General features: G+C 49.3%; 1 protein-coding gene across 1 annotated transcript in view; it reads right to left on the reverse strand.

Annotated features, from left to right (window-relative positions):
* E2F3 (E2F transcription factor 3) overlaps positions 1–25,659 on the reverse strand; it is a 167,805-nt gene that overhangs the window by 71,844 nt on the left and 70,302 nt on the right. The window contains exon 3 of the mRNA XM_078687933.1: positions 16,394–16,622. Within this exon, the coding sequence (XP_078544059.1) occupies positions 16,394–16,622 (229 nt within the window). The remainder of the gene's footprint in view (positions 1–16,393; positions 16,623–25,659) is intronic.

Consider the following 25,659-nt stretch of genomic DNA (forward strand, 5'->3'; position numbering starts at 1 on the left):
GGTTAAATTGGAAGTGGTGGGCTTTAAATATTTAGGCATTTTTATATCCTTGGACCCCCGGAGTAGGTATTCCAACAATTTGCTGCCTCCGCTGGTTCGGCTACGGCGAGATGTTGATCGTTGGAGGGCACTTCCCCTTTCCCTTCTTGGCCGAGCCGTTTTGTTTAAGATGGCTTTCCCTCGTTTTCTCTATGCACTCCAGAACTCTATGGACCCGGTTCTGCCGTCGTATTTTAAAGATGTCGCGTCTCTCCAGAGGCAACTCCTCTGGGAAGGGAGGCCCCGTATTGCGTTTGCGAAACTGACACTGCCTTGGTATGATGGCGGGATCGGTTTACCCAACATTAGGAAGTATTACTGAGCGAAGCAACTGGCTGCGGTTAACCAGGCAATATATGGCTCTCCACTGGACCCCGGCTATATTATGGACCGTGGTCAGGCGCCTGGAGGGGACCTTACTAGGGCGCTGTATGCTAGGCGGGGGCGCTTTCCGATGGTGGGACCAGCGGCGGTGACTGTTGGGGTCTGGCATGAAGCGAACCGCTCCCTGGGGTGGGAGGGGAAGATCACATTGGCGACTCCCCTCTGGAGCTCGGAACGGTTGGGCAGCCTATGGAAATCAAAGGGATTCGACAGGTGGGACCTCATTGGGATCTCCTGTGTCGGAGATCTATGGGGGAAGGATGGTATCCTCCCATTTGAAACCCTGCAGGAACGGTACCAAATGCACAGGAGCGAGAGGTTTCGATATCTTCAGGTTAGGCATGCGCTGTTAGCTAACATTACCCTCGGCGTGACGCCCCCGGAGGCCTCCCCGTTGGAGGATCGGGTGCTAGATGGTCACCTCCCGACAAAAACAATTTCTTTGATTTATAAGCTGGTTAACCATGCGGAGGATCCCTTGGTGGCCCTGAGAGATCAGTGGATAGCGGATGGTTTGCTTCATGATGATGAGGACTGGAGGGAGGCAGTGGCCTCTCCGCGGGTCGTTGCCATTCAGATGAGGCTTCGGCTGGTTCAACTAAAGATTCTCAATTGTTGTTACGTGACTGGATCCCGGGTGGTGCGCATGGGCTTGGCGGTGAGTGGAGATTGCAAGAGAGGGTGTGGCGAGCCGGGAACGTTTTTTCATGTATTATGGGAATGTGCGTATGTTCAGGGGTATTGGTCAGCTATTCATGCCAATGTGAGGGAGGTGTGGGGAGTGGGGTTTGAGTTGGAGGCTCGGCGTTGTATCCTGAATGTTTTGGACCCGACTGATCTCACGTCTCATGGAAAGGTGTGGGCTACATTGGCATGTAGTATTGCGAAGCGTAATATAGCTCAGCTGTGGGGGGCGGCTCAGCCACCAACGGTTGGGAAATGGATGGATGATCTGGATTGGTGCATGTTCAGAGAGCGGGCAGTGTATGTGGCAAGAGGTAGACCAAAGAAATGGGGGAAGATCTGGGGGCCCTGGAATGCGCACAGGGGTGACATATGTGCTCCTCCGGTGATATTGGAGGATCCGGAGGTGCTGGATGATCCTTGAACCCAAATACTTTTATTACTGTTGATCTTTATGACCTAGGAGGATGTGGCCAGATTTATTGTGCAGAACGGCGTTTCAGTGCATTTAATGTAAGTGTATTATTTTATACGTGGTTAATAAAAAGAATAAAAAAAAAAAAAAGAATACATCAGTGTGCGAAGAATAAAAAAAAACACAAACAACTCACAAAGTACAACACGCCCTGGCATGCAGAGGGAGATAACACCTGCGCTTGGGAAATGTTAGGAGAAAGGGTGCGGAGAATGGCGAGTAAGAAGGGACAGAAGCCCTGCTATTATGCATGGCAGGGATTTTAAAAAACTACCCTGCCTGACACCTTATTTACTACAATCTCACCCGACGTCCACGAAACGAGGTCTAACAGGTGTACACAAAGACTTCTGGTCCTACGGCATGCCAAACTATACAAGGCTGCATTGGAGCTTAGCGAACTCCATGTAACAACTAATGAGGCTATAAATGTGTCTGTGTCCATGCCCAAGCCCAAACCCGGAAGGGACACGAAATACATGGCCTCCTATAAGCAGCTCTCCAAGCTCAACCTGGATTAAAACTACTAAGTAGAATTCTAGCAAAACCGGCTATATCACTATGCCTGTTCTAATACATACAGACAAGAATGGGTACATTTCTGCATGAAATAGATCTCTTAATATAAGGAGACTTTAAAGGGTCCTGAATGAAGCCTCACCTGAAGATTCCCGGAGGCAGATGTGGCATTTGTGAATTTAGAAAAAGTACTCGGTACTCTGCAGTGGGGATCCCCAACCACCCAATGGGGATGAGAGCGTGTTGGGACAAATCAGTGGCATTACTATTTTCCAAATCGGGGGCGTGGCTTGGATGCCGAGCAGGATGGCGGCGTGAGCCTGAAGCTCCGCGCCTGATCCCGCAAAACATCCTGATACACCTGCCTGAAGCCCTGATTGCGGACGGGACACCCCGCACGGAACATCGGGGGACAGGAGGAATGAGGCGGTGAGCCGGCGAGTGCTCCATCAAGACGCCGAGACCGGATTCCGAGGCCCCGAGGTGCCGAGCCTGTAATGGGGAAGATGGCGGCGGTCGTAATCAGCGGTGGCCGTTCTGCGGGACAAAGGAGACCGCGACCAGAGTGAAGAGTGACCTGCGGCCGTAGGAGGTGAGCGGAGCGTGGCCCCGGTGGAGGGCGACAACGCAGAGGGGGTAGCGGCGAGGAGTGCTCCCTACCGACCTGGAGACCGACAGAGGTGGCGCCCATCCCCCCACTCCCCGGCTTGGCGGCCATGTGAAATCCGAGCCGCTCCGGAACGGCGGCTCTGTCTCCCACGGCTGCTGGGGCTCGGCTGTGGCTTTGCGGTGATCTCCCAGGAAGGGAACGCCTATCAGGGACGAAAAAGCTGACTAAGGAGTGCCTCTTACCGACAGCAGGCTTGTGTAACGATCCGACTGCGAGCTCAGGCGGAGTGGGGCCCCCGGAGCGGGACATTAGCAGGGGCGGCCGTGGCGGAGCTGCGCAGGGTCTGGACCTGGGCATTCGGCTTGAGCCGCCTGGGGCTGTGAGGGGCTGAGGACCTCCAACGCGGCACCCAAACTACATAGTTTGAGGACGGGTGGTAGTGCTGGGACTGAGCGGCGCTGGAGATAGGGATCTCAAATTACCATGGCGCCATGCCCATAAGCAAGCTGCGCACCTAGCCCTGGCCGGCTGTCTGCATTGTCGGGGACGAGCGGTTGGTTCCCCCGGGTGATTGGACGGGGCGTTCCCCGACGCTGCTGGGGGATCGTGGAGGGTACGCGCTGGAAACAGCGACGGGCCGTGTACGGGGACCCCTGAGCCGAGAGACTTCTGCTGGCACACAGAGTAAGTGGAGGACCTGCGGGCAGCCATTTTAGGTGGCGGTAGGAGCGGACCCGGACGTGAACGCTCCTAGATCTTGAACGCCAGGGAGTGCTGCAGCTATTAAGGAGATTAAGGACCGGGCTGGACCGGGCCCTGGGCACCAGCGGAAGTTGCGGGGAGCCAGCATCTGGCAGTGAGTCGCATAACATTGAAGTGTTCCCTGACTGGTGGCAGAACCGATTCAGCGAGGGGTTGAGAACTGCGATATAAGCATTTTACGGCGCTGCACCCGTGGGCGGCAGGACTGTACGGCTTTGGAGGACGCCCGCTGGATCTATTGGGGTCGCATTGCTGGTTCACTGCTGATAGACCGAACGCTCTCTGGGCCTGAGGTGGAGGTATGGTGGGCCCACACAGCAAACGGCCATACATTATGTGGGGAGGCCTATGGATCACAAGCGCATTGAAGGTACAGGGGAACAGAAGAGAATAGACGACTGGTCTTTTGGCTACAGGAGCTGAAACCTTGCGGTGACGATCACTAGGCTCTGCTGGGAGGCATCGGAGGACCGCATCTCCGTGACTAGGGACCTGGGTATTGGCAAAATTCGTGGAGGCGATCCTGGTGCAGCACCTGAGACGACCAAGATGGCCGCTACCAGCGGTGAATCTAGTGCGGAACAAGGCCGGGACGAAACATCCACCTTGACCCAGGATGGCGGGACCCATGCCCCCCCGGACACGTCGACACAGGAACAAAGGCTGAACCTGCGACTAGACACCATATTGGAGGCGATAACCGTGACAAAAGACTCCCTGCATCAGGACATAGCGCAGGTTGCAACAGGGCTGGGTCTCCTGAGGGCGGACCATGCCAAGCTCTCAGACAGAGTGAAGGAAAATGAACAACTACTTAAAGAGCTGAAACCGGCGGTGGTGACCGCGGATCATAAACTGACAGATATCCTTGGCCGCCTAGCAACTCTGGAGAGAAGAGCAGAAGATGCTGAAAGTCGCAATCGGAGGAATAACGCGAGGGTGGTGGGCCTTCCGGAAAAAAAAATGAAGGGGGTGACGCTGTGGCCTATATGGAGAACTGGTTTAAGACGGTTGTAGCACCGGAGGGTCTCTCTCCCTTTTTTTCTCTGGAGTGCGCACACAGGGTCCCGGCCCGCCCGCCTCTGCAGGGTCGGCCGCCTAGACCGATGGTGGTAAAACTCTTGCATTACAAGGATCGCGACCTACTGATACAGAGAGCACGCTCCATGGGCCCTTTTCAAGTGGACAATAACAAGGTAACGGTCTTTCCGGATTATACGCAGGAGGTACAGAAAAATAGAGCATCCTTCCTAGCTGTGAAAAAAGAACTGAGGGAAGAGGGGATCAAATACTCTTTGCTTTTCCCAGCCAAGCTCAGAGTGATCCTGGATGGGGGGACCCAACTTTTCCAAAATCCGGAGGAGGCAAGGTCATGGCTTGAACTGTATCGTGCTGGAACGGACCGCACCAACAAAAACGAAGGAGAAAAGCAAAAACCGGTTCAGATTAGAAAATCACAACGCATCCGCAAACGGAATAGACTCAAGAGAGCGATGCGGGATGGTCAGATGGCAGCGGACAGGAAGGGGGCATTAGCTGCAACGGCAATCATTACAGGATCGCAGCAAGAGAAGACATCGGGGGTCGGACTCTGGGGAGGAGGGGGGGGGGGAGAACTGGAGGAGACGAATCGGAAGCTGAGAGCTCAAAGGGACCGGCGGTCACCCCACAGACTTCAGATGGCCTCTTTAATGAGTAACGGCTCAGAGAACTGACCATTTCCGTATTTCCTGTTGGTACAGACGTTCCAGATATTTGCTGGGCTATCAGGTATGGAGTTGTGGTTGCAGCATGGGATCGGGGGCGCGGGGTGGGAGCTCTACCTGCCCTGGTTCGGCGACGAGTCACCCTCCTGTGGCCCTTAAGGCCTTCTGTGGTGGCGACCACAGAATAGTGTAATGTGTGCTATGTTAAAGGTTTGGAACGGGACTGAAGCTGGGTTATTAGGTCCTGTCCTGGGGAGAGGGGTTTGGGGAGTTTTTCGGGGAGTTCTGATGGGGGGGTACAACTGCAGCGATGTGGGGAACAACTGTTTGTTATTGATACTGTACAGGGACGACTTTTATGGGGACGTTACCTAGTTTGAAATGCATTACATGGAATGTCCGCGGACTTAGAACGATGGTGAGACGTCATAAGGTACATGCCTATCTGGTGAGGCGTGGTGTCCAGATTGCAATGTTACAGGAAACTCATCTGACCCAGAAGGAATGCACTGCATTGCAGAGGAGGTGGCGGGGTCAGGTGTTCGGCACCGCGTACTCAGCATTTGCTAGAGGGGTACTGATATGGATAAGAGCAGGGACACCGTTCCAAGTCACGAACCAGAGGGTAGACCCTGACGGTAGATACGTGGTGGTAGAGGGGAGGTTATACGGTCGAGAGGTGGTCTTATGTAGTGTATTTATTTTTTTTATTTAAGAGGTTTTATATAGCGCTGGCTGGACCCAGGAGTATCAGAGCGCTTTACAAGGTGTTTCCATACAGGTACAGTGTGTATAAGCACAGACAACGGAATAATAAAAGAACAAGTCCACATAGGATACATGACATCTAGATAAAAAAGTAAAAACAATTGCTAGACACTATGAGTCATACAAAATAGCGGTCACAGTTTGGCGGGAAGCCTCACTTAGGTATACAAAAACATGCAAGAGAACTGACTGTCATGAGGAGGGGAGGTAAGGTGATCAGATAGAAGGAAAGGGAGTTGGCCAGGCGGGTGGTCACAAGTCATATGCAGAGCAGATAGGTGGGGTGATGCAGAGGGGCGAGGCTACCAGGGAGGGATTAGAAACCCCAGTATTTATTAAGGAGAAGAAGTTTGAGTTCTTTTTTGAAGCTGGGGTAGGACTGGTTACAGCGGAGGTCTTTAGGGAGGGCATTCCAAATAAGTGGGGCATTGCCTGAAAATGAGCGTGACTGAGTGGAATTCTTTTTCTGAATGGGGGGAATAAGTAGGAGGGTGTTGGAGCTTCTCAGTGATCGCGTGCAGCCTGCTTTGGTCAGTTTATTGGAGAGGTATGCCGGTGTGTTTTGGTGGAGGATTTTGTGCGTAATGCAGGCGGTTTTATATGTGGATCTACCTTCAATGGGGAGCCATTTAAGGGATTTAAGGGCGGGAGAGATGTGGTCAAATCGTACGCCCCCAATGCTGATCAGGCCCACTTTTTTGATCATTTAACGAGTTCGCTGGCCTATTTCCTGGCGGGCCCCATCATCATGGGTGGAGACTTTAATTCGATCACTGATGTGTTCCTGGATAGATCACATCCACCATTAGCAGATTCCACAGTGTGTAAGCTAGCCACTAACAGGAAGGAATGGCAGGAGAGATGGGGACTGATAGATGTATGGAGGAAGCAGCATCCTGAGACTAGAGACTATTCCTTCTTCTCAGCTTTACATGCCTTACACGTCCGATTAGACTCAGTCCTATGTAGTGGCCTCTTGGCTGCTGTGATAACTCATACAGAATATCTGACCAGGACTATCTCAGATCATAATCCCTTGTTAGTATCAGTGCAATGGCAACAGATGAGGTCAGCGGTTCCGACATGGAGGCTGCGGCCTGACACATTAGAAGATCAGGTGTTTAGTGACACGGTCCAGCAGGGCATTGAACAATATTTTGAGATGAATGAGGGCTCGGCCACTACGAGAGCGATAGAATGGGATGCGATGAAAGTGGTGGTGAGAGGCGTATGCATGGGCGGATTTTCGAATGCACGGACGACAGTATAGAATGCTTTGGCGAAAACGGAAGATGTGTTAAGGAGACTAGAACAGTGTAGACCTGAGCGACCGGACCTTCAGGAGCAGTTGCTTGAAGCTAAGGAAATAGTGGCGACTGAAACAGAACGACTGCGGTGCTATGACTATAAGCTGTACACCATTAAGGTGCATGAGGAAAGAGACAAAGTGGGCACGCTCCTTGCCAAGCTCGCTGATCCGGAGCCTAGAGGATGCCCAATTATGAGTATAAGAACAGGAACGGGGGACAGTCTACTCGCAATCAGCGGTCCTGGCGCACTTTCAGGCTTATTACACAGGATTGTATAAATGCCACCTAGAGGTGGAGGAATCCGACATAGGTGATTATTTAGAATTTGTCCCGGTGCTGGATAGCGAGGACGCGAAAGACCTAGGAGGGCCCATAACGCTATCAGAGATTAGGGTAGCCATTAAACAGATGGCCAGAAATAAAACACCAGGGGTGGATGGACTACCGATTGAATTTTATGCCACATTTATTGATATATTAGCACCTCGGCTATTGCTGGTGTATTTGGAAGCCGGTAGGGTGGGACGCCTGCCCGAGTCAATGAGGGAGGCGCTAGTGGTGCCACTGCTTAAAACGGGCAGGGAAGCATTGGATGTGACTTCGTATCGGCCACTGTCCATGTTGACGGTGGATTATAAGATCTTGAGCCGTATCTTAGCCACCAGATTACTGCCACACATGACCACACTAGTACATAGGGACCAAGCAGGGTTCATCCCTACCAGGAATACATCAATGAATATACGTAGACTGATACAGATATTGGACAGTGCCAAGACCTCAACTCAAAATCCCATGGTATTGCCAGTTGATATCGAGAAGGCTTTCGATAGCCTCGAATGGAGATACCTGGATGAAGTGTTGGTGAAATTCGGAGTAGGAGAAGGATTTAGGAGGTGGACCAGGGTTCTCTACTCGTCTGCTACGGCGAGGGTGCGACTGGGATCGGTTATATCTTCGGCTTACCCGGTCTGTAGGGGGACAAGGCAGGGGTGCTCGTTGTCCCCCTTGTTGTTTGCACTGGCGATGGAGCCGCTGGCGGCACGAGCAAGGTCGGGTGCAATATACCAGGGGATCACGCAGGGAACAGAATCGCATTATATATCATTGTATGCGGATGACCTGCTACTATATCTGGCGGACTCCGAACGAGCCCTGGAGGGAGCAGTGGACATGTTTACTAGATTTGGTCAATTATCAGGCCTTAAGGTGAATTGGACCAAGACCTTTGTGTTTCCACTGCGGACGGGCATGCCGTGCCCCCCCCTCACGAGGGAGGTGGTGTGGGAGCCCTCCTGCTTCACTTACTTAGGTATCCGCATCTACCATGAGACCGCGAACCTATTGGAGGGTAATGTGGGACGTTGCGTGCGCGCACTGAAGGGCTGCATAGCCTTTTGGGCTTCCCTCCCCTTGTCAGTGTTAGGACGAGTAGCACTATTGAAAATGGTGGCTCTCCCGCGGTTGCTTTACTATTTCCGGACACTGCCGATATGGATTCCACAGCGGATCTTTAGAGAACTGAAGACGATGGTGACTGGCCTCCTCTGGGGTCACGGACGGCGTAGGGTGGCGTTGAGTACCCTGACTAGGCCCAAGATCGAGGGGGGACTGGCAGTCCCTGATTTTGAGTTATACTACCTGGCTGCACAACTGCAGATACTCACGCAACACATTGCTAGAGAATTCAGGGGACCGGACCACGAGCGTGGAATTGGAATACAGCGGCATGTCTTGTCCTACATAGTCATGCAGCAGAAACTAGACATGAGGGACCACACAATGGAGGAAAGAACACTCAGATTATATTGGCACAGGAGTCTGAAGCGAGCAAAAAGAACGAGGCCGTATGCACCGGAGATGCCGCTGGGGATGCTGACCGCGCTGCCGCATGGGGGTGACTGGTCCCCATTGTCAGAATGGGAGGAACTGGGCTTACAGATGGTGGGGGACTTGTATGTAGAGGGAGTGTTGGTCCCCTTTCAGACGTTGAAGGAGCAGTTCGGCCTGCCAGACGGGGGTTATCTACTACACGCGGCAGTGGTGGCGGCGATGCAGAGGCACTGGCAGGGAGGGCTAGCTGAGCCGGAAGTGACCATGGCGTGCCAGTATGTGGTGATGGCAGCGGGCACTGCCAAGGCGGTGACTTGCCTCCACACTAGAATGCTAAATGACGGACTGGAACCACTGCTGGCACTGAAAACGAGATGGGAAGACAGCATAGGCAAGCCCATACCAGACACGATCTGGGGCCATATTCTGAGACGAACATGGAAGGGCACAAGGAACGCAAAGTTCCAGCAGGTACACTTCTTCATCATCCATAGAGCCTATTTGACTCCAGAGAGGATCAAACGGTACTTTCGGGTGCACGATGCAATGTGCCCGAGATGCCTGGCACCTGAGGTTGACTTGGATCACCCGTTGTGGGGATGTCCGGGGCTGGGAACATACTGGTCCGAAGTAGGGGAACTCCTGAATGTGGTTACGGATAGGGAAGTGGACTTTGACATGGCAGCGTGTCTACTGCTCTGGTTCCCTCATACAAAGAGGACGAAAGTCACGAGCAAGTTTATCGACCTAGGACTCATGCTGGCTCAGAGGGAGATCACCTGGCACTGGAAGTCTAAGGAAGGGCCATCAGTGAGGAGGTGGATGAATGAACTGTTGAAGTGGTCCGGGTGCGAGTGTCCTCAGGATGCGGCAGGCTACCAGGACTGACAATGAGAAAATTTTAGAAGTGGCAAGGGCATGGGAAATGATAGTTCAGGCGTTGCGAGACTATACGATTGACGATGAAGACGAGACGGATTGATTGCATAGGACTCCATGAGGCTTCAATGACCGAAAACAATTCCCGATAAGTAGCGTACTCCATTGTCAGTGCAGATTAAGTGGGCCCGCATCAGCAGCAGTTGGGGGGGGTGGTGGGGGGTGGTTTGAGAGGGGTAGTTAGGCACTGCGACACAGTTCTGGAGGGTGCAAGTAGCTGGGACATAGGGATGGATAACAGTAGTAAAGCCCCGAGGGACTTAGGCAGGTACCAGGAAGATGAGAGTAGTGGGATCCCGGAGACGGTCATTGGACGTCATTGACAGGACTACATTGGAACTGGTGGTCAATACTGATGCTATCCCCGAAGAACATTTGTGTAGGTTTGACAGTGCATGGGGGGTGGGACTTTAGGGGGGTAAAAGCAGATACTGAATGATGATGTTAACCAAACGCCTCTGTGAGGTGAGCACTGTGGCATCTTCTTGCAACCATGACCTGGAGCGCCGCCCGTCCTCCGGGATGTGGGCTAAATGGCTGTGTACGACTTCTGCGTTGTTTATACGCTTTGTGATGTCATAAGTGTACTGGTTGACCTGCCTTGAGGTTTTGTTTCTAATTCTGCAATAAAAATTTTATTTAAAAAAAAAAAAATACTATTCTCCAAATGAGTGGCAGAGTACGACCAGAGACATTTTCTCTGAGCAACCCTATGTATATAAGGGCACTAGAGTGGTGCCCATTAACCCCGCCTCTGTTTGCAGGGCAATTGGAACATCATTTACTGCAGGAACATACTAGAGGCAACTGCTTGAGAGATGGGGTGCATATCACCTCACTGTGCACGTGACCTATTGTTATATTTAAGACCTGGAAGGACTAGACTTGATCTAATAGCCCAGCTGCTGCAGGAACTTGGGGAATGGTCAGGCATAAGAACCAACCGGTCCAAGACCTGCATTTTCTCCTTGTATCCAGGTAATTGATACCCCCTTGACCGATCGCTAGGTCACAAGGGTACCACAAACATTTAGATATGTAAAGATAAACATTTATCAAACAGAAGAAAACAGGGTGGGGGGGGGGGGGGGGGGGGGGGCTAAGTGTTACCATAGGTTTCTACGGTGCAAGAAATCACAATTTGGAGAACCCAGGTTGCACATTATGGTGTGAATGGCCCATACTGAAATGGCGATTCTTACTAAACGGCCTTATTTATTACAAACCTGCCGATCGAGGCTCATAACATTGGTTTAGACCACTGGAATACAGTCAATATGGAATAGACAGAATACATATTATATTATCTAGCTGTACAGTTGCAGTGACTTGGTAGGTAGCTGGATGGCGCTGCAGGGAGGAGATAGAACAGCAGGGTAGTAAAGTCAGGGGGCCCTGGTGGGATTGTTTAAGGGTGGGGTGAGGGAGCAGATGCAGAACGTTAGGATGCAACCCCCACTCGTTTAGACAGCCCTAAAATGTTGAAGGCGTTCAGAAAAAAAAAAAAAAAAAAAACTAGGAGAGAAGAAGGTTGAACTATATCCACTAGCACTACTGTTGGCTGGGTTTCCACATAAAGATGTTTTTTTCTTTTTACTGCCAGGCAAATGTCAGATTAAACGGACATTGGCTCAGCAATGGGGTAGGGGTTCTCCTAACTGACAGCTTATTTATTCCGCCAGAGAGATTAATAGTGCAGTAAGGGCTAGCTCCTGAACAATTTTTAACATAAAAGGCTTCATTCAGTACTGTTAGAAATGGGACTATTGGTCGGCTAGGGCATGTTCCGAAGTCGGCACCACTCTAGTCAGGATAAGGAAGTTATACTCTTAAAATACCCCCTGCTCACCCCCTTGGTAGCTTGGCACGAGCAGTCAGGCTCATCTTAAAGTCAGTGTGTACAGCATTTGCACATAACCAGCAGTAATACAATGTAAGCACTACAAAAGGACACCACACCAGTTTAGAGAAATATCCAACTTTTTTACATAGTTAAGACAAGACCAAAAATGATAAAAATCCACAACACAGTACTTAAAAATCTTCAATTATCAAAATATGCTCGAAAAATTGTTTCTTGATGTCAATAACTCCGTCCGGGGCCATCATGCGTCGTAAGCAAACAAATCCAAACAGTTCTGGCTGACTGCGGCATCGCAGGCCAGCTACGGTGTCGGGAAGAACCGCAAATAGTACCTTTTAGAAATGTAGGGCGTCGGCGACCTCTCATTGAGATTCTGAAAGCACAGTGTCCGCAGGCGTAGGTACCGGAGGACGATGCCGAAGTTGTAGGGGCCCTTAAAGTCACACGTGTTGCTGATCGAACTCCCCTCTGTTTTTAGTCTGGAGCGCTGGTGTCCGCAGGCGTCAGGTGCTGCGGTGCGAAGTGCAGCAGTGCCCTCAGGTCGCGGTGCGAGCAGCGGCTCTGTAATGGCGTGGTCAGTGAGACCAGGGTCGCAGTGCCAGGTGAAGGCGGTGTTCGTCGCGGTGCTTGCAGATCACGGTGCAAGCAGCGGTATTGTCGTGGCTGAAGCGCTGTTGTCGGCTGACGAACTGAAGTTGATGGTGCCGGCGTCAGTAGGCCAAGGCTGCGGTGCGGGATGAGGGCGGTGCATCATGTAACTTTACGAGAGATGCCCTCGAACCACCGTGAGCGGCGTAGATTTCGGCGTGGAGAGTCATCGTCGTGAAGCGAGGCAGTGCGGTGCCCACAGGTCGTGGTGCGAGCAGTGGCTCGATGGCAGCGTCAGCAGGCTAGTCGGGGAGACCAGGGTCGCTGTGCGGCGTCGCTCTCTGCGGTGCCTTCAGGACACAGAGTCCGCAGCGATGTCGTAGACGGCGTTGGGTTGCTTTTTCCTCTGTTGCAGCACAAAACACACAATCCCCAGTGCTGAGGGCAAAAGAGCTTGAAGTCTTTGCTGTTCCTGAGACTTCTCGAACAGGGGGCAAGCTCTCACTCAATCCCTTAGAGAAACTCACAAAAGTAGATTGCAGAAAGTTCAGTCCAGTCCTTTCACTGCCCAAGACAGAAGCAGCCACTGCAGGCCAACACAGCAATGTGGTAGTCTCTCCTCACAGCTTCTCCAGATCTTCTTGGCAGTCTTCTTGATCCAAAAGAGTTCTAAAGTGCAGGGGTCTGGGCCTCAATATTTATACCCCAAAATTCTTTGATCTCTTAAGCAGAGTGTGTTTGTGCCCAGCCAGAACCAGTTCTGCCTTCTCTGGTGTGACTTCCTGGCAGGAGGTGGAGACGGCATGGACAGAGGCAGACCAGGCCCTTTGAGGTGCAAGGAAATCTCCTCCCCCTTCGTTAATTGCAGCCCCGGTCTATTCAGCCCTTTCCAGACCCACCTAGACTATCTGGAGCCACTCTTTCTCCCCAGCCTTCTGTAATCCAAAACCCAGACAGGCAATCCACATTCCAGCAAAGGCACACAGGATGAATGAGCAAGAAAACACCTACTTTCTAAAAGTGGTATTTTCAAATACAGAATGTAAAAATCACCTTCACTAAAAGATGCATCTTTAGATTCTGAGTTCAAGCATACTAAACTTTATTTTCCTACCTAATTCCCCGGGCCAGTTATGTTTATAAGATGTCATAAACAAACTCCCCATTCTGTCCTATGGGGAACGGGTAGCCTTGCAATAGTGAATTACGGCCAATTTTTTTTCGCTATCAGGACATACCACACACACCAGGGCATATCCTACATTTCACATAAACTGCACCCTGCCCACAGAGGGTACCTTGGGCCTACCTAGGTACTAGAACACAAGAGTTCTTCCACTCCTGTTTGTAGTAGGAGCGACTCGCCAGTAGTTTATTTTGTTTTATAGGGCACTAATTAAAATGGAGGAAAAAAATTTGAGCAAGCCCAGTGCTACTTGGGAAACTTAGTTTGGAAGAGAACTAGATGATGGTAAGTAGGAAAAGGTTTTAATGTACAGTCAAGTCTCTAGTAATAGCCGATTTAAGTATACACAGTTCAATTGCTTTCAAACATACCCAACACCCCCAGGAACTAAGCAAGATATTTGGCTTGGAGACAGACATATATGGAGATGCCATCTAATTACTGAAGTCAATTTTTCATCTAGAAACTACACTGAGGCTGGTTTGTGGAGTCTGTTGTAATGCCCAAACCCCAGAGAAGCAGGTAATCCAATGTTGGACCTGGCGCTGGCTAAGCAATAGTGCTGAAATGCGGGGGAGGATCCCTCGTACTTCAGATGGAAGAGTGAATTAGTGCAGTAGGCAAGGGCTGTTTGCAGTTCATGGTATTGGAATAAGGCGGCTTAGACCTCAACACCTATCAAGTGAAATCTTGAACATATTTGAAGGAAATAATGTGGCAAAACCACCACTCCACATAGCATGTTAGTCCGATAGTCCCAGAGTGGTTTGTCACCTAGGTAGTCTTGTGCATCTTCAAGTCCAAAGTGCAGCTCAGCTCCAGAAGGCTTATTTGATGTTACCTGGGTAGGTTTTCAAAGTGACTCTTCTTTGGTCTTTTTTGCCAGCTGGTTTTCGTCTACCTCGCCAACGACTTCTACTTCGGCAGAGACTTCTGTATGGGTCTATTCTGTGTTCTAAACAGGTCTTCCTCGCATGAAAGTTCAAGGTCCCTCAGTGACAAACTCCCTCTTTGTGATTGCTTGGTGATCCCACCTCGGCTTCTCCCTTGCTCTCAAGGTCTTTGGCCTGAACTTGGCACGCGATTTGCGGTCTTTTGTGCCATGATCTTTCAGCATATGGCCATGTCTGAACTGGGGTGGCAGAGTGGGCTAAAGAACGGTAATTGATTAAACCCAGATCTGTTGACTGGGTGTGAGTGTTTGATTGGTTCAGATGCTCCGTCCATCACCACCCCCTTTTGTACCGCTGTGATCTTTCAGCAGGCAGAGATTGCAGACTTTGTGGGTGTCCTTCAGGGTAAACTTGGGGTGTCCTCTGGCAGAATCTAAATGGAGTATTTCCCATTGCCCCTGGTGGTACTCTCATCACTCTCCTTCCGTGCATTATACGATTGCATGGTTGAAGACTTACACAGTCCACTCACTTCTCTGATGATCTTTGACAAATTCGCTGGTGTCTTTGTTTTCTACCCTCTCCGTTTTGCTATTCTTCTTTCTGTTTTCTAAGAGATGAACAGTTGATTTTTCTTTGAAACTTCTCTTGGCATTCGCAGAGATTTGGTTGTTGCTTTCAGATGGCCAACAGCAGTAAAAAAAAAAAAGAATCTGAAGAGGACCATGCACAGAAGCTTTCGAGGTGCACACCAGATGTTACAAGGGGATGAGATTGGACACCAAATGGTACCAGAGAACGCCCACAAAAAAAAAGGTAAGGAAGAGAAAATTAAGTATTTCGGACCCAACCACTAGAAAGCGGAATAATGCACAGCATGTGGATCCAGAAAATAATCAAATTGCAGATGGGGTTGGTGAATTGCAATTACTGTGTGTATAGCAGTCTGTCCGTTCCCTAACCCCTCCCATTTTGTACTAAGTGATTCCCATTTTCCAGTCACTTCTCTTGTCACTCCCACTTGCTAACACATATGCTTATGTGTGTCAAGATCTCTGCACAGAAAAGATAGAAGAGGCAGAGGTCTCAAACCCTAGGTTTGTAAATTGCAGTTAGTAATAGAAGTAGTACTACTGTAGTACTATCAAAAGTATTACAATATGCATGGCGACATGAGTCCAGAGCACCGGAGAACAGGTCACAACTAGGCAATGATAGTTAAGAGGTCAAACAAGGCAGTCCATGATTTCACTGGATGGGTGCAATCCAGTACTACCCATCATCTCTTACAAGGAGACAGATTTACTGTATCCCATCAAATATGTGATCTTTAAGAGTAACAACTCTCCAGTTTTCCTCCTGGCTTACCCATAAGTCTACTTGCACTTCTAACAGTATGTTACCATTCAGAATGTAGCATGCACAGATTACTCTTAAACAAGAGCTAGTAAAAATAAGTTGGCCTCCCTAACTTTCTTTCTACTTAACTACACTCCAGTCTGATCCCAGCCCAATTTTTAGACCTAGCATAGAATCCTTGCACTGTTTCTAAAACTCAAACTGATGGTAATGTGTATGTGGCAGGTGATAAAGGACTTCTGCGAAACAAGTAATTGTGTCTAATGGGAAGAGTTTTGTATGAAGTTTTAGAATACTGTCTCTGTAAATACCCGTTTAAGTCACAAGAGGATTTGGTTGACTGGAAAAAGAAGAACCACACGCCACCTAGATTAACCTTGCCAGACTATACACAGAATTGGTAAAAAGGAAGTGAATACAACTCCCAATTTTTCACACCCATGCAATCTACCTTAAATGACAGCACATACTCACAACCACTGAATGTTATTTTTAGATTTCTTCTCAAGGAGATCAATGCCTTCCAGCACATTGGTAATGTCATAGATCCTTCTCTTCTGCACTTTCAGGATCTCGGCTGCTTTGTTCAAGTCTACAACACCATCCGCCGACTGGCTCAGCAGCTCAATGAACTTCTTTGTGAGCAGGCCAAGAGAAGTGTCATATCTATTCTTTTCAAAGTAGGCCTTTCGAGATGAACATGCTGAAAAACAACATGCAGGGAAACAATTATGCAAAGGCAAGTTAGGTCACAACAATGCTTGTATGATTAACATTACTTTAGAAGAGCGGAGAGAAGGCAAGATCTTTTGCACCTATTACTATGAGAAGCATCAGCTCTTTAGGCAACCTGCCTCCTTTTCTTTCAGCTCCTGTTTTGTAGTCTATTTATACTAGGGCATTATTGCTGTGACACATGATACTGCTGTCGCAGACTTGAATTAATATGCATAGAACTGTTATTCTGGAGTTTATGTTAACAAAAAAAAGCAAATTGGAGCTGCACGGGTCCCTTACTGTTTTTATATCAAGTCATATCACCTTCAGTATTATGTACACTACACTCCCACAACACATTTCAAACGCCAGCATGCTTCTCTGAACAGGTGCTAACCAGTTTTGCCAATAATACAGTACATCAACAGAACAGTGCCCCAACCGCAAAAGCAACATTCACAAGTGCCAAGGGGCCTCACAACTGCAAGTGTAAGCTGTGCATACACATCCAGTATTACACACAAGGATAGCAGTTTAGGAGTTTTCTACAGGCCTCCCATTCCAGACTCGAAAACCACAAATTCATTGTGAAGCCCTAAGATCACAGTTCAACGCACCCGTGCCCCCAACCACTATTTACCATGCAAAAATAAAAAATAAAGATCTCAAGTATCGCCCATCACTAACCAGTACCCGAGTCCAACTTAAAGTTTGTTTCATAAAGTTCCTTGATTCCCAAGGTAGCCTTGTCTAGGAGGAGTTGCTTGACTCAAATGAAGTGGTATGGTGCTAAACTGATGTACAAGTACAACACACTTATCACTGTTCCAATAGGTATTTGGATATTCAGTAAGTGTTGTGAATTTTCTTTAAATACATACCATTTAAGAAATAAATATGTACATAGAGGAAAAACATTCAATTAAAAAAAAAAGTCATCCTATAACGTGTATGTTCTGTAGTTGATATGTAGTAGGCACAATCTAGCATGGCTGGGAAATGTTTTCAAGGATCCATACGTTGCGTCAAGATCTTGTGAACAGGTTTTGTGTTTCCTTTTCCAGATACCTGTAACTCTTGACAAGTGACTTGTGCTCTGTGGAGCCTTAACGCGTTCTGATTCTTTTTGTTGTTGAAATCAATAAAAGCAATTTGACAAAAAAATAAAAATAAATTCAAACAATAACATATCAACAAAATATAGTGGACCATTAAGTGTGAACAGTGGGAGGAGGAGCTACGACACCGACCAAGATGGCCGCATAGTCTCCCGCCTCCGCTGACCTCCGTCCTACGCTCGCTTATCCTGTCGAATATCCTGATCTCCGCCCCGGATTCGTGTGGGTGAACTAGTCGGCACCCCGATGGTGTGACCACGGAATTTTTCTGATGTTCTGGGGTGAAGTAACATCGAAAGTGTTTTGAGGCCTAACCCAGACTGGAAGCCGGGGACTCGATTGCTGGTCTACCCGGGTCCAAAGTGAACAACAACGGACTGAGGAGAGTGGTTGGGTCCGGTCCTTGGAACTTTTGAAAATTTCTCTGGACTACTTTGCAACCATCTGCTGCCTGGTGCTGTACCTGAGGTGAGGTGGCAGGTGGCGCGCGGTGCTGCGTCGCGGGGGCCCCGGCCCGGGGGCCCGGCACTAACACCGCTGGTGCCCCGGGGTGGTGGGGCCCGCCGCGCGTTGCTGCGTGCTGCTGGCCGTCCCTCACGGCTTGTTTCTGCTCCGGCGTATCCTGCCTCTCCGCGGGGATCGTTATGCCTGCAGACGTATGGAACTTGGCGGAACGGACCCAATGTGGCCCTTCCTTGCGGATGGTAATGGCGGAACTTGCGGCGCTTCACGCGACGGTGAGGGGCCCAGGTCAATCATTTACTGTCGGCAGCAGATGGGATCATAGGACCGGGAGCAAGCCCTGACTTGATTTTTGAGATCTGGCGGCCGACTTGCCTCCTGTTGGGCGCCCTAGTGGCGCGTTTGGACCCGGTGCTGGAAGCTGTGCCTGCCCCCGAAGAAATGGATCTCATTGTGTGTGCTGAGTTTGGTGACTCTTACGTTCTCGGAAACATCGGTCCGACAGTTATCGGAACATTTCACTGCTTCCCCCATCCTGGACACTGTTGGCCCACACTATAATCTGTATCGGAACGAGTCGCACCCCCTCCCCAATCGGTCTCCTAACATGGCGGATGTAACGATGCTTGTGACTTTTGACTTCCCGGGGATGGGGCTTTACTTATCCGAGGGACTCGGCAACTTTGATAGACGGGGCCAAGGCTGAGATTGTGGGTTGAATTGTTTATGATGGATCTATTGGTAACAGGACTGCTTCATTAACAGACGGTTTCTGGGGCGGGGGGTTTGTGGTTCCCCCCGGGGCATTTTTGTATGGTAGAGAACTTCATTCGTGCTGGCTTAGGGGGGCCCCCTTTGTTGAGGCGGGGGGAGAAGAGACCGGGAGCGCATAGACTATTGTCCTCCTCCACTTCCCCGTTGGGTGGGGTTTCCTTTCTTTCTCCTTTTTCTCTGTTTCTTCTATATTTCGGGTTTGGTTCTCGGGCGACAGGCACACTGCTGGGGGGGGGGGGGGCGTAGTCATCTGCAGGGGTGCAGGGTGGGGGGTTGGGGGAGGGGATCTTTCGTTTTTATTTTGTTTCTATGGCCTTTTTTTCTCCTCTCTTATTTTTCTGTCTTTTTCCTTTTTCTGGGTCAGTGCAGTGGGTTTCCTTTGGTATCAATCACTGCTTTTTCATCTGTGCCTCAATTTTCGTGGTGTTCTCTGGGTCTTAGGGCGGGTGACTAGCAGGCGCGACTTGACCGTAATATTCCCTCACATCCTGAACCGCCTGTTCCAGCGCCATTGATTTGACCGATTACTGTTTACTGTTGACACGTTTACTACTCTGCCTGCCATTTTTCGTTGCTGGGAAATTGTTCGGCACCTGATCCTTCCATCCTATACTATAAAATGAAAACCTTTTACATCCTGTTTTTCTAATTGTGCTGTTCAGTGACCAAGAGTACGCTAGCATGGTGATTCTGCTCCCCGAGGTGCTGCATGTGATTAAAAATTGCTCTCAGTTAATCTAACTGCTTAGCGGCCAGCCCCGGGGGTTGTAGGCCCATACCTGTATTTGGTTGAAATGTCAATAAAGGTTTACAAAAAAAAAAAAAAAGTGTGAACAGTGTGAGATACAACATATTATTAGACTGTTATTTTTTTGAAGCAGAGACAGTATCCAACAACACATACCACCCTCAGACATTATCAACCTATTCTAAACAGGTCAAGCAGGCTTGCAAACAATCTGATAACTCCTGGTTTAATGTTGGTGGATCTCATCAATTCCCACAGGACAGTGAAGAGGTGTATCCTCAAGTATATCCTCTTTTCATCAAAATTCTTCTCACCACAGCTACCAGAGTTCACAAACCCATAGTTCTCTCACTCTTTTCACAAAAGGGAAGCAATGGCAACAGGTCATAAAGAACAAATTACTTACCATCGATAACAAATTATCAGCAAGAGACAATAACTCGATGCAGATTCTTTACCTTTGAATTCTCCATGCAGCAGGCTGGATCTGGAAACTTTCGCACAAGTAGTACCTCTTTGCGCTGTCAGGTGGATCCGCGTGGCGTCGTTAGCGTCAGTTAAGACATCCACGTGCCTGGGTGGCGCCTATATAGGTGACCGTGATGTCAGTACTTTTCAATTTTCCATGCTAGAAGCGCAGAGCCATGAAGTGAACTGACTGGATTGTGTCTCACAACTAGGGCCCTGAAAATAGGAGCCACCTTAACAAATAAAGCCGCAGACCGGGAAGGCATGAGTGGGTCTGTAAGCAATCTGCTGCTAGATATGGTCTCTACCCGATAATCTGTTACCAAAGAAAAGTAACATGCTCATCTGATAGAGACTTCTAGCTGCAGATTCTTTATCTTCGAATAATGAAGCCATAACATCCAGGCGGTGGGCTGCAGACAGATTTCTACATTAAGTCCTGCAGGATCGAACGGGCAAAATGCCCGTCCCTGCGGACCACACTGTCCAGGCAGTAATGCTTGGCAAACGCATGCAGGAACGCCCACATTGCAGCCTGACAGATGTTCAGGACTGGGAAACCCGGAACAAACACCACGGTCGCAGCCTTCCCCCGGTGGAATAAGCACGTAAGCCCTCCAGGGGCTGCTACTTAGCCAGGGCGTAGCAGATTTTAATGCAGAGAATGACCCAGTGAAAAATGGTCTGTTCTGCACTGCCCGACTTTCTTAGCTCCCACGTAACTCACAAAGAGTGGGTCGTCCACCCGGAACTCTTCTTCAGTCAAGGTAGGCTCTTTTTGGGCCGTGACAGTGGAGACACTCCTCTTCCTTAGAGGGGTGCGGAGGAGCAAATTAGGTTGGCAGTGTGATTGATCGACCCAGATGGAATGGGGTCACCACCTCTGGTAGAAATGAGGCACAGGTGTAAAGCACCACTATATCCACAAAAGTCATTGTGTGGGGGGCTTACATGATAATGCCTGTAACTCACTCATCCTCTGGGCAGATGTTATTGCCACTAGAAAGGCGGTTGTGATGGTAAGCAGCCAAAGGAGACAATTATTCAAAGGCTCGAAAGGAGCACACCAGAAATGTGAGAACCAAATTAACATCCCACTATGGCATGACAAAGGGGCGTGGGTGAAAACATATGAACCAGCCCTTCTAGGAACCCATTTACAAAAGGGGATTTGAACAAGGAGTGTTGGTCCGGCAGCCGCAAGAAAGTGGACAAAGCAGAGAGATAACCCTTAAGAGTACCCAAAGCAGAGCCCTGCTGGGCAACAGTAAGAATGAAAAGAATAGTAGAGAGAAGCAGCATGAGGGTCACTAGATCTTTCTGTACAACATGATACAAATTTTTGCCAACAGAAGCATATACAGTCTTGGTGGAGGGCCGCAAAAATAACATTACATACTTCAGGAGGAAGGTCTAAAGCTATCAACTGTCACCGCTCAATCTCCACTCAAGAAGGAGAAGAGTTGACATGTTGGGTGGAGGACCCCTCCCCTGCTGCTTCGACAGAACATCCTCCAGAAGGGGCAGCCTGATCGGCGGATCGATGCCCATTCGAAGAAGCTCTGGTTACCAGACTCTCCGTTCCCAGTCCAGAGCCACAAGAATGACTTGGGCCCAGTCATTCTTGAATTTCAAAACTCTGGGAATAAGCGGTATGGGCAAAAAGGTCTACAACACCCCTTGCGTGGAAAATGTTGCAGAGCAATAGCTGCCTTAGAAATTTCAGCACACAAAACTGCAGACATTGCACGTTCCCTTCAGAGGTGAACAGATCCAACCAATGCTCTCCCCACTGCTGAAAGAGAACTTGTGCCACCTCCGTCTGGAGACGCCATTCAGGATCTCCAGGCATCGGTATAGGAAAGTGCCCCTTTTTGCATGATTACCCCCACTGTTTGCTGGACACCTGATAAAACCTGACATGTGCACTGGGTCCCAGTCAATCAGGTTCCCAGGGCCCCGTTGTACCCACAATTGGAACATCTCTGGTCACAGGTAAGCCCCTTGTAAAATGTACCATGGGTAGCAAGGGCACTGTGACCTTGGAAGGCCTCTAAGGGCTGCAGCACCGGTTGTGCCTTCCTTAGAGGCCCTGTACCTTAACACCTATACTCTGTCATTGTAGGCTGCGTGTTTGGTGCAGAGAAAAGTGAAGTCGACATGGCACGCATCCCTGTGTGCCAAGCCTGCAACCCACTGCCTGAGGCCTACACAAGTCACCCCTCTAGCAGGGTGCACTAGCCCTCAGATGAAGGTATGGTGGTATGAGCTCTGTATCCCTACAGTGTCCAAGTTCATTCTTTGACATTGTAAGTGTAGTAAAGCCAAAAAGATTAGATGGCCTGGGAGTTGGTCATTACGAGCTCCACAGCTCCAGAATAACTTTACTAAAAACTGGGACGTTTGGTAGCAAACATTCTCAGCACATTAAACCCACACTGATGCCAGTGTGGGATTTAATGTAAAATGCACTCAGAGGGCATCTTAGAGATGCCCCCTGAAAGTTGACCATCCCTGGTGTTGTCCCTGAATGGCTGCCCGCTATTTGCCACCAGACAGGTTTCTGGACCCCTGGGGTAGAAAGCCTCCGCTCCCTGGGTCCAGAGACAAAGCCCATCCTGGGCAGAGGTGCCATGCCTCCTGCCCCAGGATGGGCTGAGCCCACGAAGGAGAAGCTTCAAAGGCCTGCCGCCTTTAGAAGCTGTCCCCAGCAACTGGCTACCACCAGTTATGCCCCCCCCCCACCCCACCCCCATTTTGGGTGAGAATCTGCAGCTAGAAGTCTATCAGATAAGAGTTTTAAGATGTCGTCTCACCCACAACTTATCATCCTTCTAAGGATTCTATAAGGTCAGATGAATCATTGGATCTCATCCAAGGACCATTCAGTTTGATTTTTAATCAATACCAGGGGTACTCAATAATAAAGGAAATTCCTTGGGCATACCCCTAGGTATTTTAAATTCTTATACCATGATCTGGATTAGCCTAGACATCATCAGTTACACATCAGAGAGAAAGCATAAGCAACAAGGAGGTGACTGACAGTCGCATTCTGAGGTTGGAGATGGAGTTTAAGTCATCCTCCACTCAGAGACTCACAAACGCACGCAAAAGATCCTTCTGCAGATGCTCTTAAATGAGGCATGGGCGGTGTGGTTTACTACGCAAAGCCGTAATTTATCAGTGGGGAGACCAGATAAGCAAAACTTGCTGGCTTTTGCACCAACAACGCCCATCGTTAACCAACTGCATACGTCCAGGACACAGACTTCGTGTGGGTGTCCAGCTATGGAGACATTGCAGGTACTTCGCCTCCTACTATGCAGAGTTGTACTTGGATACAGGCCAGTCCGACCAGAAGGCCTTATGTGAATTTACAGAAGACCTCCCGGTGGCTCTGTTGGGGGGGGGTGTAAGATAAAATTACACAGGAGGAGGATATCACAAAGGAAGAATTGGTGGAGGCTCTGACTCAGCTCCAATAGTGAAAGACTCCAGGCCCCACTGGATTCCCAGCAGAATTTTTCAAAACATACCATACACAGCTACTCGAAAGTTTGCCGAGACTTTGGCTGCAGCCCTAGTGTCCGGAACACTGCCACCAGACCCTTGTCTGGCAGAGATTGTGGTCATAGGGAAGCAGGGACATCCACCATAATATTTTCATCATACTGCCCAATCTCCCTTCATATACAAGTAAAGATCAGGGCCAAGGTGTTTACTGACCAGTCACTCAGTGGTTTGTTCTCTTGTCCAGCTAGATCAACCTGCTTTATGTCCTAGTGGGCCACAAGCCACAATATCTAACAGGTCCATAATCATGATGAAATTGGCCAAGGGTTGGTCCGGGGCATACACGTTCCTGTTGGCAGACTTCCAAAAAGCCTTCAACTCAGTACAATGGGACTATCAGTTTTACCTTTGAACTTTAGCCCCAAATTTATTAGTAATGTTAAAATGCTGTACACTGACTTGTGGGCCAGGGTGTGGGTGGGTGGTGCAGTATCAGACACTTTTCAGATATACAGAGAAACATGCCATGATTGCCCCATGTTACTGTTACTATTCATAATTGCGATAGAGCCTTGGCTTGGTTGCTGAGAGTGGACTCTTTGGTCAAAGGGCTGGAACGGGCGACAGGCATCTCTGACTGAACAGCACTGATTGCTGCTGATATTTCTGGCAGAGCCACAGGAGTCGGGACTCCAGATCCTCCAGATATTCCACACATTCGGCACCTTCTTGGGGCTCACTCACTATAAACAAGGCAAAATCTTCAATATACCCAATTTGCTGCCCACTACCGTAGTTGGAGTGGGCTGGAGAACTGCAGATTCAGATAGACTGTTTCAAATACCTTGGTGTCTACATGGTGACCAATCAGCAGAGGACATGGGAGAATAACATCCGGCTCAGCTAAAGCAGCTGTCTCAGGACCTCGAGCTCTGGTCTAGGCACCCCCCCTGTCCGTGATGGGCCGCTCTCCCAACTATAAGATGGTGGCCTTACAGTCTACTTGACCAACCACAGAATTCCCCTTTCTCACTCCCACAGGCCATCTTCAAAGAAGATTAGAGACACTTCTGTGAGGCTTCATGGAACTAGTGACCCCGGGGAATTGCCCTCTACAAGTGTCACAAATCACCCTACCCTACGATGGAGGCATTGCCACTCGGGACCTCTTACTGCAGAGCGTCTCACTTGTTTATCATCAACAAATGGTGGTTCAGGATCAGGTGTAAATGCTGGGCGATGGGGAATGTCCACCTCTAGCGCCTACTCTAGGGCAACCCTGCAATGAACATACTTCCATAAGCCATCAGACTGGTAGTAAGTGTTTGCAGAACTCAAGGAATTGGGATGGTCGAGATGCCTGTCCAGAGAGAAACACCTTAGCGGCATCTGTCCTCTACCGAGCTGGGGGCCAGCTCTACATGGCCCCCAGTTCTTCAAAGGTTTGGATGCCATCGGCATCTCTACATTGGGAAGTCATGAAGGGTACAGTACTCAAATTCTTCATTGACTTACAAGAAGAATATGACATGCATAACATCCAATTCTTTAAATACCTACAACTCAGGAAAACACTCACTCCATACATAAAACCACTGACAGTTAGTGGTCAATAGTCTGATTGAGGCCAAAATTCTACTGGGGAGTTAGACACTCACAAGATTTCACAGCTCTTTCGTAGCATGGTGATTATTTACAAAGACAACTTCAACACCTTAAGGATGGCCTGGACTGAGGAAATAAGACCACTAACAGACTGATTGGAGGGAGCCACTTGCATCCTCTAGGGAGGCGGTGACAGCCTCACAATTTTGTTTGATCAATCTTAAATACCTCCACATGGTCTACTTTACTCAGGAAAGTGGTGGAAAATGGAGGTGTTCCCTTCTCCAATAGGTCTGCGATGTGGGATGCAAACTGGGAATTTCCTTCACATA

Source organism: Lissotriton helveticus, chromosome 4_1 (genome assembly GCF_964261635.1).
Source record: "Lissotriton helveticus chromosome 4_1, aLisHel1.1, whole genome shotgun sequence".
Classification (NCBI taxonomy): Eukaryota; Metazoa; Chordata; class Amphibia; order Caudata; family Salamandridae; genus Lissotriton; species Lissotriton helveticus.